Source organism: Dendrobates tinctorius, unplaced genomic scaffold (assembly GCF_039654945.1).
Source record: "Dendrobates tinctorius isolate UK_male_01 unplaced genomic scaffold, ASM3965494v1 ptg000129l, whole genome shotgun sequence".
In the NCBI taxonomy this organism is placed as follows: domain Eukaryota; kingdom Metazoa; phylum Chordata; class Amphibia; order Anura; family Dendrobatidae; genus Dendrobates; species Dendrobates tinctorius.
This window is the reverse complement of record NW_027361797.1, coordinates 50,196,938-50,216,860: the sequence shown is the minus strand read 5'-3', so window position 1 is coordinate 50,216,860 and position 19,923 is coordinate 50,196,938. Positions and strand designations below refer to the sequence as shown.

Below are 19,923 nucleotides of genomic sequence, written 5' to 3'. Positions count from 1 at the left end.
AGAGTCCCTTGGTCATCCTCTCCTTCCGCCGTAGTTCAGACAGCTTGATGCGATCTACTTGCATAGGCTCAGGGGTAGGGTTACTAGGGGGAGCAACGGAGCGCGGAATGGGAGCTTGGTATAATCTAAAGGGCCTCTTCTCCCTGGCTGACTCTCTAGCGCGTTCCTGAAAACGCAGGTCAATACTGGTAGCAAGGGAGATGAGATCTTCCAGGGTGGTGGGAAGGTCACGCCCGGCCAACTCGTCTTTGATTTTACTAGAAAGGCCTCTCCAAAACGCACCAACCAGGGCTTCATTATTCCACCCCAGCTCTGAGGACAAGGTCCGGAAACGGATGGCGTATTGCCCTACCGTGAGGGACCCCTGGCTGAGGTTAAAAAGGGCCTCTGTAGAGGAAGCATGACGTCCAGGTTCATCAAAAACCTTACGGAATGTCTCCAAAAAACACTGAATGTTGGTCACCACCGGGTCATCCCTCTCCCATAAGGGGTTCACCCAAGCCAACGCCTCCCCCTCTAGATGGGAGATTATAAAGGCCACCTTAGCACGATCCGTGGGGTACTGTTGGGGTAACAGATCGAAGTGCAATCTGCATTGATTTAAAAATCCCCTACACAATTTTGGGTCCCCACAGTACCTGGGCGGTTTACCGAGACGGGGAGGGGGACAAGAGACGGCGTCCCGGGCTTGGGAGGAAGCGGCCGCAGAGGACTGCAAAGAAAGCAGCCGATCATCCACGGACGCCATATACCCCAAAATGTGAGACTGAGCATCGCGCTGTTGTGCGAGCTCCTGCTGGAGACTGACTAAGAGGGGTGCGTGCGCTGGGTCTGCGGTTTGGAGAGCGGAGAGCCGGGAGTCCATGGACTTCATGAATGACATGATACGGGTCTGATTCTCTCTAAGGAAAAGCAGTTCCTTTTGAGTGGCAGCCGCGGCACCGGCGGGGTCCATGGCCTGATGATACTGTAATATTGAGGGAACACTACGTAGAGAGTGGACCCTCTGGGTCACGGATCCGGAGCCCCTGGGCCGAGCACGCCAGGTGAAGACCGACCCCTATACAGGGATCGTTAGGGGCAGGACCACAGAGGACGGAGGCGCGACAGCCGGAACCAAGAGGGACGGCTCCACGGACAAAAGGACTGGGAAGGTGACGGAGCGAATAACGAGCAAGGACCAGTGGCACAGGGGAGGAACACTACGGGAGAAAGACAAGTGGAAGACCTAGGCGGACTGGAGACAGAGGACGGCACAGGGAATGGAAGGAAGACAGCGCCCAGGCAGGCTGGGTGGGAAGGGAGACACGAGACTGAGGACGACAGGGAGAAACAGGCAGAGAGAGGTTAAACTACAGGAAAACTGTAGAGGCCAGAGGGTGCAGAGAAACTACACAATCATCAGGCGTCCTCCTGACAGCGAGGACGCCTGAAATACAGCACACCCCCGGAAGTGCGTCCCCTGGACCCGCCCCTCAGCGCCGCCCACCGCTGGAGAGAGGGCGTGGGAGGTGGCGTGCGCGAACCAGGGGGCGGGAGCCAGGAGCCGCCGTGAGGCCGAGAGGACGGCGGGCGCGTGACCGGACGGGAGCGCGCAGGTGAGGGAACGCTGCGGCGCGCGCCGCAGCAGCAGGGGCATCGGCGGGCATACCCGCCGATGTCACAGATCTTAATAGAATTTGTATTTTTACAGGCAATAATATTCTGATGTGCAGGGATACACATCTATATACCAGTACATTATTTCCCTGCATGTGTGCGCAATAATAACAGCAGCAATTACAATCATTCACCATAGCTGGAGGCCCTTAGAGAACTTTCCTCTGTCTTACGCCATTGGATGTAATGACCATTTTCACGTCTTCCCTTTTCTGAATATTTACATGGTAATCAGTCAAGGTGATGGGGAATGGACCCGGACCCTGATTAGTGATCTACAAGAGCCGATAAACCTAGAAAAATGTCAGCCTCTTTTGACTAATAGCTATCTCTACTGACTTCCCAAAATATGTGTACTCTTGGTTTGTGAATGTTTCATGGCAAAAGTGGAGAAAGCTTACAGCATTTACCTTCATAATGACTGAACTTAATTTCTCCTGACTTCATTAGTTGGTGAAAAGTCAGGGGCCCCTATACAGATTAGATGTTTGTTCGACTTTAGCCTAATGTGTAAGGGGGTCCCCACCAATCAAAAAAGCCTATCAGAATTTACTAAAACTAAAAAAGATTCCTTTAGTTTAAAGATCAATTAAGATAATTGGAGATCATTGCAAGATTTATTCCACAGATTTCAACTAAAGAGATTTGAAAATGAGATAAAAAATAGAAAATTAAATATATTAAAACATAATGAAACAAAAAACATCAGTCTCTGTGTTGTCTCTGTATTTCACCACAAACTAATAATTTGACTTTGCACATGTCATGTATGGTGTGGGCACTAATGTGAATCCAACGCCAGGCTTGAGATTGAGGTCTTCTCTGGAAACTTCTGGAGGCAGATAGAAAGTAAATGCTTGAAGAAGTCCAGTAAAAAACAGGAAAAGTTCCATCTTGGCCAAGGCCTCCCCAGCACAAGCTCTTCTTCCTGCAGAAATGGGATTACTGAGTTAACAATGTCATGTTGAAAGTAGATTTTGGCTCTAAGGCCGGAGTCACACTAGCGTATGGCATCGGATGCGAGCTCATCAGATGCGATATGCTAATGACCCTCGGGTCCTGCTCTGCTGCAAGCGGGAGCCAAATGTCCTGCTACTGCGCTCCGATCCTCTTGCAACAGAGAGGATTGGAGCACAAGTGTGGAGGCGGCAGAGAAATTAAATTCTCCATCTCCTCTGCTGACGGTGTCGGCATACAACGTGTGCTGCGAATTGTGTCACTCGCACCCATAGACTTATGCAATTCTCAATTCGGCATGAGAAAATAATCACAGATGTGAGCTGCCTCATAGAGTAACACTGGGCTGAGTACTTTGCAATGTCCTATCATATAGCACTCAGCCGTATTGTACGGTAGTGTGACTCCTAACACTTGTAGTAATGAAATAAATAGGAAATAATGCATACTTTCCAAATGTCTCTAAACTACTGCGAGTGTCCTGGAAAAAAGGAGACCTCAATAAAATCACAAAACTTTCCTAGAACCCCCTAGAAAGCATTGTTAATTGAATACATCTTTTTCAAGGCTCCAGGATGTTTAGTATCGAGACCAAGCCCCAGCTTATTCTATACGTGCATGTACGCCGGCGGAACACCCATGGACACTGACATGGGGAGCGTCTTTCAAGACGTCTCCACAAGAAAAAATTAAATCAACATGATGTATTGAATGCGGTAAATCTGCATTGTTCAGTGAACACATGCGGATTTACCTTGGTTCAATAGAAGGCAGCGCTTTGGATGCAGTGAACAAATGCTGCATCCAAAGCGCTGACAGTTCCAGATCGTGGGCACATAACCTTATTGTAAAGTGCTGTATAATATGTTGGTGGTGAATTAATACAATTATTATTATTACTCTAGGCTATATTACAAAAAATATATAAAGTGCACATGCATATTCTGAGCATCTTAATACGACCATAGAATATTTTTGAACTTTTTGGAAGAAAAATATGAGATTTAGAAAACATATATATATATATTATTCCTTGTTAAAATATGATCCTTCTGTTGGACAGTGTTTTGTCAGTTTATTGACATGTAAAATGATTTGATTTTTCATCTTAATGCTCCTCATTACTTACCTACTGAGAATGGCATAAATGCGTCATGTCGGAAAAATGTCCCATTTTCATCCAAGAAGTGATTAGGATTGAAATCATAGGGGGTTTTCCATTGAGTTTTGTCATAGAGAACTGATGTCAGGAATGGAATAACCTCTATGCCCTGTGAACAATAAATCAGCAAATATATTTTTTATTATATAAATTTAAAAAATCTGGGATTATTTGGATGGCTGTGGACCCCATAGCAGTCCCTTTTACTAATAGGTAAATGCTTACAGTACTTGAACATAAGGACAATTTTTTTACATAAACTCACTTTTGGGATCAGGTAACCCCGCAAATACACATCAGTTGGAGTTGAGTGCGAAATGTTCAATGGGACAATATTTCCAAACCTTTGTATTTCATGTATTACTGCATCCTTATAAGGCATTTTCTTCCGATCTTCAACTGTCGGCAACTGTCCAGGATTAATATGTGTCTTAATTTCCTCCTGTACCTTCTCTATAAAGCAAAAGAAAACATATTTTGTTATATTTTGTACTTGCACAACAATACCAATGCATTTATTTAATATAATTTATAGGCTTTTGCTGTGAGTTGTATGGTCAGTCAGTGCTAGGGCTTGGTTACAGCTGACGCTCTCTACGTACTGATCGGTGACTGAAGCCACATCGGCTGCGCCACTATGACTGAAAGCCAGAGGCTGCTGAGAGGAATAACGTTAATTTCCTCCCAATAGCCAAGCTTTCAGTGCAGTGGCCAGGCACCTTTGGAATGTTACTAACCTGCATATTAACCCTATATCTTCAGGTTAATACCATTTGGGAACATGACAGGATATTTTTAAATGGAGATCAAGCATGGGCACTGCCGCTACATTCATTCTCTATTGGACTGCTGGAGATTACATCAAGAATTCCCGGTATACTCCATCATATAACAAAGTTCTAATGCTTGAAGAGACTAAAACTTGGATTTTTATTGGCTATGAGAAAATATATTTTAGGTGCAATCTAAGTGTCACACTCTGTTAAAAATCACATGTCCCTGTCTAGGGTGGGTGTCAGCATCATGCTAGAATATTAAGAAATATAAAACATGCAATAAATGCAAAAAATTTATACTAGAATTACCTCAACTTAATTGATCATTTGTTTGTACAATTATAGTAAACTGCAATTAAAAATTGACTTCTACTGTGGCGGTCATCAAAAAGCCGGCCATTATACAGTATATAGAATATTATGCAAAAGTGTATAAATAATAGAAAATCTGGGTAAAGTGGTAGTGTTCAGGAAGAGGTGATTTAGTGGTCTATAGTAGTGTTGAGCATTCCGATACTGCAAATATCGGGTATCGGCCGATATTCGCTGTATCGGAATTCCGATACCGAGTTCCGATATTTTTTCAATACCGGATATCGGAATCGGAAGTTCCCATAATGCAATGAGCCACTGTTGTGGCTCTGATTGGCTGCCGAAATGACGTCATCATGATGCTCGGCCTGTGCGCATCATGATGCGCCGTCAGTTCGGGCCTTCCGGGGGGGTCTGTGCTGACTGCCCGGGGGTCTGTGCGGACTGCCGGGGGTCTGTACCGGCCTGCCGGGGGTCTGTGCCGACTGCCCGGGGGCCTGCGCCGACTGCCCGGGAGTCTGTGCCGATTGCCCGGGGGTCTGTACCGGCCTGCCGGGGGGCTGTGCCGGCCTGCCAGTGGTCTGTGCCGACTGTCCGGGGGTCTGTGCAGGCTGCGGGGGTCTGTGCAGGCATCGTCCGATGGGACTACAAGTCCCATTGGGCGATGCCTGCTACCATGACGGTGATTGACACATTAGCCAATGATGGGACAGTAGTAGTCCCATCATCTGGCTAAGGCTAGTTTCACACTAGCGTTTTTGAGCGCAGCGACGGCCTGTGCACGGCCGCCGCTAAGCCCCGCCCCTGCCCCGCCTCCACCGGTATCTCCGCCTACGGGCGCATGACGTTGCATGCGTCATGCGTCCCCTATCTTCATCACAGAGGGCGCAGGCCGTGCGCAGTCTGCGCACAGTCTGCGTTTGGCGGTGCATGCGTCCTTTTGACGGTGCGCCGAGCAGCGCCAAACGCAACCTGTTGCATTTTGGTTGTGCTCGGCGCACCGTCAAAAGGACGCATGCGCCGCCAAACGCAGACTGTGCGCAGACTGCGCACGGCCTGCGCCCTCTGTGATGAAGATAGGGGACGCATGACGCATGCAATGTCTTGCACCCGGAGGCGGAGATACTGGTGGAGGTGGGGCAGGAGGCGGGGCTTAGCGGCGGCCGTACGCAGGCCGTCGCTGCGCTCACAAACGCTAGTGTGAAACTAGCCTAATGTGTTGAATGTAAAAAAAAATACATACTACATACATACTACTTACATTGTACATACATGCTACATACATACTACATACATACTACATATATGCTACATACATGCTACATATATACTACATATATACTACATACATGCAACATACATACTACATACATACTACATGCTAAATACATGCTACATACATACTACATATATACTACATACATGCAACATACATACTACATGCTACATACATACTACATATACACTACATGCATGCAACATGCATACTACATGCATGCAACATGCATACATACATACTACATATATACCACATGCATGCAACATGCATACTACATATATACCACATATATACTACATGCATGCAACATACATATATACTACATATATACTACATGCAACATGCATACTACATATATACTACATGCATGCAACATACATACATACAACATATATACTACATGCATGCAACATGCATACTACATATATACCACATATATACTACATGCATGCAACATATATATACCACATGCAACATATATACTACATGCATGCAACATACTACATATATACCACATGCATGCAACATGCATACTACATATATACTACATATATACTACATGCATGCAACATACATACTACATATATACCACATGCATGCAACATGCATACTACATACAGTCATGGCCAAAAGTATTGACACCCCTGCAATTCTGTCAGATAATATTCAGTTTCTTCCTGAAAATGATTGCAATCACAAATTCTTTGGTGTTATTATCTTCATTTAATTTGTCTTAAATGAAAAAACACAAAAGAGAATGAAGCAAAAAGCAAAACATTGATCATTTCACACAAAACTCCAAAAATGGGCCGGACAAAAGTATTGGCACCCTCAGCCTAATACTTGGTTGCACAACCTTTAGCCAAAATAACTGCGACCAACCGCTTCCGGTAACCATCAATGAGTTTCTTACAATGCTCTGCTGGAATTTTAGACCATTATTCTTTGGCAAACTGCTCCAGGTCCCTGATATTTGAAGGGTGCCTTCTCCAAACTGCCATTTTTAGATCTCTCCACAGGTGTTCTATGGGATTCAGGTCTGGACTCATTGCTGGCCACCTTAGAAGTCTCCAGTGTTTTCTCTCAAACCATTTTCTAGTGCTTTTTGAAGTGTGTTTTGGGTTATTATCCTGCTGGAAGACCCATGACCTCTGAGGTAGACCCAGCTTTCTCACACTGGGCCCTAAATTATGCTGCAAAGTTTGTTGGTAGTCTTCTGACTTCATAATGCCATGCACACGGTCAAGCAGTCCAGTGCCAGAGGCAGCAAAGCAACCCCAAAACATCAGGGAACCTCCGCCATGTTTGACTGTAGGGACCGTGTACTTTTCTTTGAATGCCTCTTTTTTCTCCTGTAAACTCTATGTTGATGCCTTTGCCCTAAAAGCTCTACTTTTGTCTCATCTGACCAGAGAACAATCTTCCAAAATGTTTTAGGCTTTTTCAGGTAAGTTTTGGCAAACTCCAGCCTGGCTTTTTTATGTCTCGGGGTAAGAAGTGGGGTCTTCCTGGGTCTCCTACCATACAGTCCCTTTTCATTCAGATGCCGACGGATAGTATGGGTTGACACCATTGTACCCTCGGACTGCAGGGCAGCTTGAACTTGTTTGGATGTTAGTGGAGGTTCTTTATCCAACATCCGCACAATCTTGCGTTGAAATCTCTTGTCAATTTTTCTTTTCCGTCCACATCTAGGGAGGTTAGCCACAGTGCCATGGGCTTTAAACTTCTTGATGACACTGCGCACGGTAGACACAGGAACATTCAGGTCTTTGGAGATGGACTTGTAGCCTTGAGATTGCTCATGCTTCCTCACAATTTGGTTTCTCAAGTCCTCAGACAGTTCTTTGGTCTTCTTTCTTTTCTCCGTGCTCAATGTGGTACACACAAGGACACAGGACAGAGGTTGAGTCAACTTTAATCCATGTCAACTGGCTGCAAGTGTGATTTAGTTATTGCCAACACCTGTTAGGTGCCACAGGTAAGTTACAGGTGCTGTTAATTACACCAATTAGAGAAGCATCACATGATTTTTCGAACAGTGCCAATACTTTTGTCCACCCTCTTTTTTATGTTTGGTGTGGAATTATATCCAATTTGGCTTTAGGACAATTCTTTTTGTGTTTTTTCATTTAAGACAAATTAAATGAAGATAATAATACCAAAGAATTTGTGTTTGCAATCATTTTCAGGAAGAAACTGAGTATTATCTGACAGAATTGCAGGGGTGTCAATACTTTTGGCCATGACTGTATATACCACATATATACTACATGCATGCAACATACATATATACAACATATATACTACATGCAACATGCATACTACATATATACTACATGCATGCAACATACATACTACATATACCACTTGCATGCAACATGCATACTACATATATACCACATATACTACATGCATGCAACATACATACAACATATATACTACATGCATGCAACATGCATACTACATAGATACCACATATATACTACATGCATACAATATACATATATACTACATGCAACATGCATACTACATATATACTACATATATACTACATGCATGCATGCAACATACATACATAATACATATATACCACATGCATGCAACATGCATACTACATATATACCACATATATACTACATGCATGCAACATACATATATACTGGACGCAACATGCATACTACATATATATACTACATGCATGCAACATACATATATACTACATGCAACATGCATACTACATATATATATATACTACATGCATGCAACATACATACTACATATATACCACATGCATGCAACATGCATACTACATATATACCACATATACTACATGCATGCAACATACAAACAACATATATACTACATGCATGCAACATGCATACTACATAGATACCACATATATACTACATGCATACAATATACATATATACTACATGCAACATGCATACTACATATATACTACAAATATGCTACATGCATGCAACATAAATACATACTACATATATACCACATGAATACTACATATATACCACATATATATTACATGCATGCAACATACATATATACTACATGCAACATGCATACTACATATATACTACATACATGCAACATACATACTACATGCTACATACATACTACATATACACTACATGCATGCAACATGCATACTACATGCATGCAACATACATACATACTACATATATACCACATGCATGCAACATGCATACTACATATATACCACATATATACTACATGCATGCAACATACATATATACTACATATATACTACATGCAACATGCATACTACATATATACTACATGCATGCAACATACATACTACATATATACCACATGCATGCAACATGCATACTACATGTATACCACATATACTACATGCATGCAACATACATACATACAACATATATACTACATGCATGCAACATGCATACTACATATATACCACATATATACTACATGCATGCAACATATATATACCACATGCAACATATATACTACATGCATGCAACATACTACATATATACCACATGCATGCAACATGCATACTACATATATACCACATATATACTACATGCATGCAACATACATATATACCACATGCATACTACATATATACTACATATATACTACATGCATGCAACATACATACTACATATATACCACATGCATGCAACATGCATACTACATATATACCACATATATACTACATGCATGCAACATACATATATACAACATATATACTACATGCAACATGCAAACTACATATATACTACATGCATGCAACATACATACTACATATACCACTTGCATGCAACATGCATACTAAATATATACCACATATACTACATGCATGTAACATACATACAACATATATACTACATGCATGCAACATGCATACTACATAGATACCACATATATACTACATGCATACAATATACATATATACTACATGCAACATGCATACTACATATATACTACATATATACCACATGCATGCAACATGCATACTACATATATACCACATATATACTACATGCATGCAACATACATATATACTGGACGCAACATGCATACTACATATATATACTACATGCATGCAACATACATATATACTACATGCAGCATGCATACTACATGTATATACTACATGCATGCAACATACATACTACATATATACCACATGCATGCAACATGCATACTACATATATACCACATATACTACATGCATGCAACATACATACAACATATATACTACATGCATGCAACATGCATACTACATAGATACCACATATATACTACATGCATACAATATACATATATACTACATGCAACATGCATACTACATATATACTACAAATATGCTACATGCATGCAACATAAATACATACTACATATATACCACATGAATACTACATATATACCACATATATACTACATGCATGCAACATACATATATACTACATGCAACATGCATACTACATATATACTACATACATGCAACATACATACTACATGCTACATACATACTACATATACACTACATGCATGCAACATGCATACTACATGCATGCAACATACATACATACACATATACACACTACATATATACCACATGCATGCAACATGCATACTACATATATACCACATATATACTACATGCATGCAACATACATATATACTACATATATACTACATGCAACATGCATACTACATATATACTACATGCATGCAACATACATACATACTACATATATACCACATGCATGCAACATGCATACTACATATATACCACATATACTACATGCATGCAACATACATACAACATATATACTACATGCATGCAACATGCATACTACATATATACCACATATATACTACATGCATGCAACATATATATACCACATGCAACATATATACTACATGCATGCAACATACTACATATATACCACATGCATGCAATATGCATACTACATATATACCACATATATACTACATGCATGCAACATACATATATACCACATGCAACATGCATACTACATGTGATGTACAATGTCTGTGAGGTATGGGGTTTTGTCCACAAAATATGATGTTTTCTGTTGTAACTTTCCAGAAAGATCTGGCAGATATGACAATCCAGGCTGCTAGCTCTGCAGCTTCATCCCTCCTCCCTTCACACACACACAGAGCAGTGCCACCCCCCCTCCTCTACAGCCTGTGTTCGCACTAGTAATAGGAGACCCCCTGCTGTTACAACCATTTGTTTCCTTCTCTCCTCTTCAGAGCGGGAAAAACTTCTTTGTTTGAAACGAATAAAACTATGAGAGACTATACCATAAGAACCAAATACCCTAGAGATATGAAAATCACATTTTTGTAATCCGGGCGGTCACAGCGTCGCTGCCGTGGTTCTGGCGAAGCGTAATCCTTTCAGAACCTGAGATATGTGTTCCAGCTAAACGGTGTATCAGAACTACTGCATATTTGGTCTTGAATTATTGTACTCAACAAATCACAACCAATGATGCCCTATATGTGTCTGTGCGGGCTGCCCCCATGGAGTTATGATTAGTATAAGTTTTCTAGTGTAATTCTACATCCAAAGGAGAGAGGTGGGATTAACCCAGCATGCATCTCTCCGTGATGTCACATAGCAAGTCTATAAAGCATTTCCTGGACAAAACCAGAGCAGAACAGCTCAAGTCGTCGTGCTAGAAAGATCCCCAGATGAGCGGAGAAGTGCAGCTCCGCCTCCACCCACCTTAGCCGCATGGTCTGCCTAAGGAACAATATGGAACTGTGAGTGTACTCTCTTTGTTTTCTCCACTTTTATTTTATACCTGTACTGTACATATTTTATGTCTCAATTTTATAGCAACTTTTATCTGTAATCACTGTCCTCTTTCAGAAAATAAATGAAATAATTATTTAGATCTGTCTCTATGCTCTAAGACTCGAACTATACGCCTTTGATAGATAATCGCTACTAATTCAAGGGGTTTGCCACGGACCCTCTTAATTTAACACTGTGAATTAAGTAACCGTGACTGGTGGCAGCACGTTGTGCACGGCTATTGCGGCTTGCTGGCAGTCTAGAAGGGTCTTATATAGCTGAATGAGGGGCTGCGGCCACAGCTGATAATTCCCTTACTGCAGAAGCCTAATTGCCGGTTCACAACAGGCAGCCCGTCCGGCGACTAATTATCCTAGGTGCAGTTCCCTGACTGACCTGAGGGTAAGGGGGGCGCCGGAGAGCTGCGAGTTCCAAAGTGGAACTGAGAAAGTGGGATATACATAAATCCCCGCAGTACTTGGAAGATTGATAGCAGTGGTGGGGCATCCAAATTAAACTCCCCCTGCGGCAAATTGTAGAGCGAGATTAGCTTGCTGGATATTTTTGGTCACATGGTGCCAGTGTTGGGATAACTAAGATAAGCCCCACTGCGCCTGTGATAGCCGTGTGCCGGCATTGTGTCACGCCCCTCCGTCCGCTGATACACCGGTGTCAGTGGTGGGATTGTGACATAGTGGTGACACAGGGTCCGCTGTCCGTCGCGTTTTGGTGGCAGCGGGACCCCCGTTAGTGTCGCCCGTAAGTGGACGAACGGCCGTGGGCTGTTCGTCACATTGCATACATGTGGTATATATGTAGTATGCATGTTGCATGCATGTAGTATATATGTATGTTGCATGCATGTAGTATATATGTAGTATGCATGTGGCATGCATGTAGTATATATGTAGTATGTATGTATGTATGTATGTTGCATGCATGTGGTATATATAGTATGTATGTTGCATGCATGTAGCATATATGTGGTATATATGTAGTATGCATGTTGCATGCATGTCGTATATATGTTGTTTATATGTATGTTGCATGCATGTAGTATATATTTAGTATGCATGTTGCATGTAGTATATATGTAGTGTATATGTATGTTGCATGGATGTAGTATATATGTGGTATATATGTAGTATGCATGTTGCATGCATGTAGTATATATGTTTTATGTATGTTGCATGCATGTGGTATATATGTAGTATGCATGTAGTATATATGTAGTATGCATGTTGCATGCATGACATGTATATGTTGTATATATGTATGTTGCATATATGTAGTATATATGTAGTATGCATGTTGCATGTAGTATATATGTAGTATATATGTATGTTGCATGCATGTAGTATATATGTGGTATATATGTTGTATGCATGCTGCATGCATGTGGTATATATGTAGTATGCATGTTGCATGTAGTATATATGTATGTTGCATGCATCTAGTATATATGTGGTATATATGTAGAAATATAAGAGAATTGGGATCCAGCAAAAAGATGAAAGTTCACCAGAATTATAAAATCTTCTTCTTTATTAATCCATTAAATCATATAAAAAAAATATGAGGAACTCCAATCAATTGGTAACATTCTTATATTTCTATTTGTTGGGGCATACTCCCTGCCTGGATCCGTGCAGAATATAAGGTGAACACCGACTATTGCATTAAGAGGAACTCCTTTATAGTGAGCTGGCTATATGTTCTTTACATTGTTTGAATGTGGTATATATGTAGTATGTATGTATGTTGCATGCATGTACTATGTATGTTGCATGCATGTAGTATATATGTAGTATGTATGTACAGTGGGGCAAAAAAGTATTTAGTCAGTCAGCAATAGTGCAAGTTCCACCACTTAAAAAGATGAGAGGCGTCTGTAATTTACATCATAGGTAGACCTCAACTATGGGAGACAAACTGAGAAAAAAAAATCCAGAAAATCACATTGTCTGTTTTTTTTTCATTTTATTTGCATATTATGGTGGAAAATAAGTATTTGGTCAGAAACAAAATTTCATCTCAATACTTTGTGATATATCCTTTGTTGGCAATGACAGAGGTCAAACGTTTTCTGTAAGTCTTCACAAGGTTGCCAAACACTGTTGTTTCCACCATAATATGCAAATAAAAGGAAAAAAAAAACAGACAATGTGATTTTCTGGATTTTTTTTTCTCAGTTTGTCTCCCATAGTTGAGGTCTACCTATGATGTAAATTACAGACGCCTCTCATCTTTTTAAGTGGTGGAACTTGCACTATTGCTGACTGACTAAATACTTTTTTGCCCCACTGTATGTGGGGGGAACGACTGTTTCGGCGCATGGCAGAGCTCAGAATGGAAGGAGCGCCGTTTGACTTTTTCAATGCAAAATTGGCTGGAATTCAGATCGGACGCCATGTCACGTTTGGAGAGTCTCTGATGTATCTAAACAGTGGAAACCCCCTACAAGTGACCCCATTTTGGAAACTAGACCCCTCAAGGAACTTATCTAGAAATGTGGTGAGAACTTTGAACCCACAAGGGCTTTACAGAAGTTTATAACATACAGCCGTACAATTAAAAAATCATATTTTTTCCACAAAAATGATCTTTTCACCCTCAATTCTTATTTTTCCAAGGGTAACAGGACCCTAAAAGTTATTGTGAAATTTGTCCTGAGTATGCTGATACCCCACATGTGGGGGTAAACCACTATTTGGGCGCATGGCAGAGCTCGGAAGGGAAGCAGCGCCATTTGACGTTTTTGGCTGGAATTGAGATCGGACACCATGTCGCAATTGGAAAACTCCTGATGTACCAAAACAGTGGAAACCCTCCACAAATGACACCATTTTGGAAACTAGACCCCCTAAGGAACTTATCTAGATGTGTGGTGAGAACTTTGAACCCCCAAGGGCTTCACAGAAGTTTATAACATAAAGCCATACAATTAAAAAATCATATTTTTTCCACAAAAATGATCTTTTCACCCTCAATTCTTATTTTTCCAAGGGTAACAGGACCCTAAAAGTTATTGTGCAATTTGTCCTGAGTTCGCTGATACCCCACATGTGGAGGTAAACCACTATTTGGGCGCATGGCAGAGCTCGGAAGGGAAGCAGCGCCATTTGACGTTTTTGGCTGGAATTGAGATCGGACACCATGTCGCGATTGGAAAACCCCTGATGTACCTAAACAGTGGAAACCCCCCACAGATGACACCATTTTGTAAACTAGACCCCCCCAAGGAACTTATCTACATGTGTGGTGAGCACTTTGAACCCCCCAGTGCTTCACAGAAGTTTATAACGCCCGGGCGTGAAAATAAAAAATTCGTATTTTTTCCACAAACATGATCTTTTAGTCACCATTTTTTTATTTTCCCAAGGGTACCAGGAGAAATTGGACCCCAAAAGTTGTTGTCCAATTTGTCCTGAGTATGCTGATACCCCATATGTGGGAGAAAACTACTGTATGGGCACACGTCGGGGCTCGGAAGGGAAGTAGTGACGTTTTGGAATGCAGACTTTGATGGAATGGTCTGCGGGTGTCATGTTGCCTTTGGAGAGCCCCTAATGTACCTAAACAGTGGAAACCCCCCACAAATGACCCCATTTTGAAAACTAGACCCCCTAAGGAACTTATATAGATGTGTGGTGAGCACTTTGAACCCCCAAGGGCTTCACAGAAGTTTATAATGCCCGGGCATGAAAATAAAAAAATCGTATTTTTTCCACAAACATGATCAAATAGTCCCCATTTTTTTTATTTTCCCAAGGGTAACAGGAGAAATTGAACCCCAAAAGTTGTTGTCCAATTTGTCCTGAGTACGCTGACGCCCCATATGTGGGAGAAAACTACTGTATGGACACACGTCGGGGCTCGGAAGGGAAGTAGTGACGTTTTGGAATGCAGACTTTGAGGGAATGTTCTGCGGGTGTCATGTTGCCTTTGGAGAGCCCCTAATGTACCTAAACAGTGGAAACCCCCCACAAATGACACCATTTTGAAACGAGACCCCCTAAGGAACTTATCTAGATGTGTGGTGAGCACTTTGAACCCCCAAGGGCTTCACAGAAGTTCATAATGCCCGGGCATGAAAATAAAAAAATTGTATTTTTTCCACAAACATGATCAATTAGTCCCCAATTTTTTCATTTTCCCAAGGGTAACAGGAGATATTGGACCCCAAAAGTTGTTGTCCAATTTGTCATGAGTACGCTGACACCCCATATGTGGGAGAAAACTACTGTATGGACACACGTCAGGGCTCGGAAGGGAAGTAGTGACGTTTTGGAATGCAGACTTTGATGGAATGGTCTGCGGGTGTCATGTGCATTTGGAGAGCCCCTGATGTACCTAAACTATTGAAACTCCCCACAAGTGACCCCATTTTGGACACTAGACCCCCCACAGAACTTATCTAGATGTGTGGTGAGCACTTTGAACCCCCAAGTGCTGCACAGAAGCTTATAACGCTCGGACGTGAAAATAAAAAAATCATTTTTTTCCACAAAAATGATATTTTTGCCCCCAATTTTTTATTTTCCTAAGGGTAACAGGAGAAATTGGACCCCAAAAATTGTTTTGCAATTTGACCTGAGTAGGCTGATACCCTACATGTGGGGGTAAAACACTGTTTGGGCGCATGGCAGAGCTTGGAAGGGTAGGAGCACCATTTTACTTTTTCAACTCAGAATTGGCTGGAATTGAGATCAGACGCCATGTTGCATTTGGAGAGCCCCTGATGTGCCCAAACAGTGGAAACCCCCAATTATAACTCCAACCCGAACCCCAACACACCCCTAACCCTAATCTCAGCCCTAACCTAGCCCTAACCCTAGCCCTAACCCTAACCCTAGCCCTAACGCTAGCCCTAACGCTAGCCCTAACCCTAACCCTAGCCCTAGCCCTAGCCCTAACCCTAACCCTAATGTAAAAATGGAAATAAATACTTTTTTTTATTTTATTATTTTTCCCTAACTAAGGGGGTGATAACGGGGGTTTTGATTTACTATTTATGGCGGTTTTTATATTTGGCAGCTGTTGCACGCTAAAATACGCTTTTTATTGTAAAAATAGTTTTTGCATCACCACATATTGAGAGTTGTCGTTTTTATTGGTACCATTTTCGGGCACGTGACATTTTTTGATCGCTTTTTATTCCGATTTTTGGGACGCAGAATGAACAAAAACCAGCGTTTCATGAATTTCTTTTGGGGGGGTGCGTTTACACCGTTCCGCGTGCGATAAAATTGATAAAGCAGTTTTATTCTTCGGGTCAGTACGGTTACAGCGATACCTCATTTAGGTCGTTTTTTTATGTTTTGTCGGTTTTATGCAATGAAAACTATTTTATAAAAAAAATAATTATTTTTGCATCGCTTTATTCTGCAAGCTATAACTTTTTTATTTTTTCGCTGATGATGCTGTGTGGTGGCTCATTTTTTGCGGGACAAGATGACGTTTTCAGCGGTACCATGGATATTTATATGCGTCTTTTTGATCGCGCGTTATTACACTTTTTGTTTGGCGGTATGATAATAAATCATTATTTTTTGCTTTGTTTTTTATTTTTATTTTTTAAGGAGTTCGCTAAAGGGGTTAACTAATGGGACAGTTTTATAGGGCGGGTCGTTACGGACGCGGTGATAACTAATATGTGTACTTTTATTGTTTTTTTTTTTCTAATTTATTTGGCGATTTTTTTAAATTTATTTTAACACTTTTTTTTATTTTTTTTTAACTTTATTAAATAGTCCCAGGTGGGACATCACTGTCCTGTGACAGATCGCTGATCTGTCACATCACAAATCACTGTGACAGATCAGCAATCTGTCACAGGCAGTGCAGAAGGCTTCCTCATGCCTGCGCTTTGCAGGCACTGAGGAAGCCAGCTTCCTGCAGGCCCCCGAAGGCTCCCGTCGCCATCTTGGATTCGGGGGCCTGCAGGAAAGGAGCCCCCCGCAGCAGCGCTGCACATTGCGCTGCCGTGGGGGGCTCAGGGAAGCACGGAGGGAGCCCCCTCCCTGCCGATGCTTCCCTTTAACCCCCGGTACACCGCAATCATGTTTGATCGCGGTGTGCAAGGGGTTAACGTGTCGGGGGCGGTCCGTGACCACCCCTGACACATTGTGCCGGGTGTCAGCTGTGATAATCAGCTGACACCCGGCCGCGATCAGCGGCGCTCACCAAGTGGGCGCCGCTGATCGCGGTAGACGTACTATCCCGTCCATGGGCATAGGGGCCCGGGTCCCATGGACGGGATAGTACGTCTGATGTCAGAAAGGGGTTAAACAATTCTGGACTGCCCATATGATGATGTCATGTCTTTGGAAGTTTATGATAGGCTTTTTGGAAAAATTTGAGTTAGAGACACACCTGTGGATGTATTTTAATACATACCTGAGACACACTGCTTTTTTGTGTTGCAACATAGGAAAGTCTCAAGAAATTAGCCAAGATATTGGGAAGAAAATTGTGGACTTGCACAAGTCTGGCTCATCCTTGGGTACAATTTCAAGGTACCTTAAGTTGCCTCGTTCACCTGTAGAAACAATTATATGCAAGTACATACAAGATGGGAATGTCCAGCCATCATACTGCTCAGGAAGGAGACGGGTTCTGTGTCCCAGAGATGAACGTGATTTGGTCTGACATGTGCATATTAACCCGAGCAACGAGTATACTCGCTCATCACTAATAATGACCATTGTTATGTTTGTAAGGAAAAGGGAGAAACTTAGAAACATAAGAACACCATCCCAACTGTGAAAAACGGGGGTGGCAGCATCATGTTGTGGGGTTGTTTTGCTGTAGGAGGGACTGGTGCACATCGCAAAATAGATGACACCATGAGAAAAGAAGATTATTTGGCAATACTGAAGCAACATCTCAAGACATCAGCCAGGAAGTTAAAGCTTGGGCGGAAATGGGTCTTTCAAAAGGACAATGACCAGAAGCAAACTGACAAAATGGTAAAAAAGTGGATCAAGGATAACAAAGTCTATGTTTTGGACTGGCCATCACAAATTCCTGATCTCAGTCCTATTGAAAATGTATGGGCAAAGCTGAAAAGGCAGGTGCGAGCAAGGCGACCTACAAACCTGGATCATATCCCAAACGTTTGACCCAAGTCATTCAGTTTAAGGCAATGGTACTAAATACTAATGAAATGCATGTAAACTTTTGACTTTGCAATAAGTAATAAAAATGTCTTAAAACATTCTTTCTTATTATTCTGGCATTTGGCAAATATTAATAATTATAGTAATACTAATTGACCTAAAACAGGAAAGGTTTATTCTCATTTCATGCTAGATATCGAGAAAAACATGCATGTGTCTTTTTATATAGTGTACTGTATGTAAACTTCTGGTTTTAACCTTACATCTCAAAAACATATCTAGAATTTGACCTTACCTATTGACTCAGCAAAAACTCTTACCGTGGCTCTTATTCATATAATCAGTACTACACATGCACCGGTATTTTTCAGCGCGGTCTATGCCCTGGAAGTCTGCAAATGCAGGATACACTTCCTGGCCGCCGGATGCATAGCAAAGACCCGCGCAGTGCTGAGGAAGCCATACTGCGCAAGCGCCAGAGGCCTTTTTTAATAAGCAAGCGCGGAAAACTATCGCATCTGTGATATTCACAGATGAAGCTACGTTCAGCAAGCTGAGGAGGGGGGGGAAGCGAATAACAGTAAACCCACTAAATGTAAAAAAGGGGAAACAGAATATTAATTCGATATTGTACATAAATTGTAACGAACCATCTACGGAACCAAGTTTGTACATCATCATCTGCTATACAGGGCACTTTTATTTTATAATGGAAACAACTGGAGGATATTGGGTGAGAACCAAAAGATGAGTTTGGGTCCATTTGCCTGAGTTCATGATGGCACTACAATTAGCCCTAAAGGTGA

At 41.8% G+C, this 19,923-nt stretch overlaps 2 protein-coding genes across 2 annotated transcripts in view; both read right to left on the bottom strand.

Moving 5' to 3' along the window:
- The window catches only part of LOC141047811 (cytochrome P450 2K1-like), an 87,912-nt gene that overhangs the window by 56,993 nt on the left and 10,996 nt on the right, over positions 1 to 19,923 (bottom strand). The gene's annotated exons all lie outside the window — the stretch shown is intronic.
- Positions 248 to 19,912, bottom strand: LOC141047810 (cytochrome P450 2K1-like). The gene is made up of 4 exons (XM_073543129.1): positions 18,396 to 19,912; positions 4,044 to 4,231; positions 3,746 to 3,887; positions 248 to 2,587 (listed from the first exon to the last, which is right to left on the bottom strand). The coding sequence occupies exons 2-4, from the start codon at positions 4,158 to 4,160 to the stop codon at positions 2,400 to 2,402; spliced, it is 447 nt and encodes a 148-aa protein (XP_073399230.1). The 5' UTR covers positions 4,161 to 4,231; positions 18,396 to 19,912; the 3' UTR covers positions 248 to 2,399.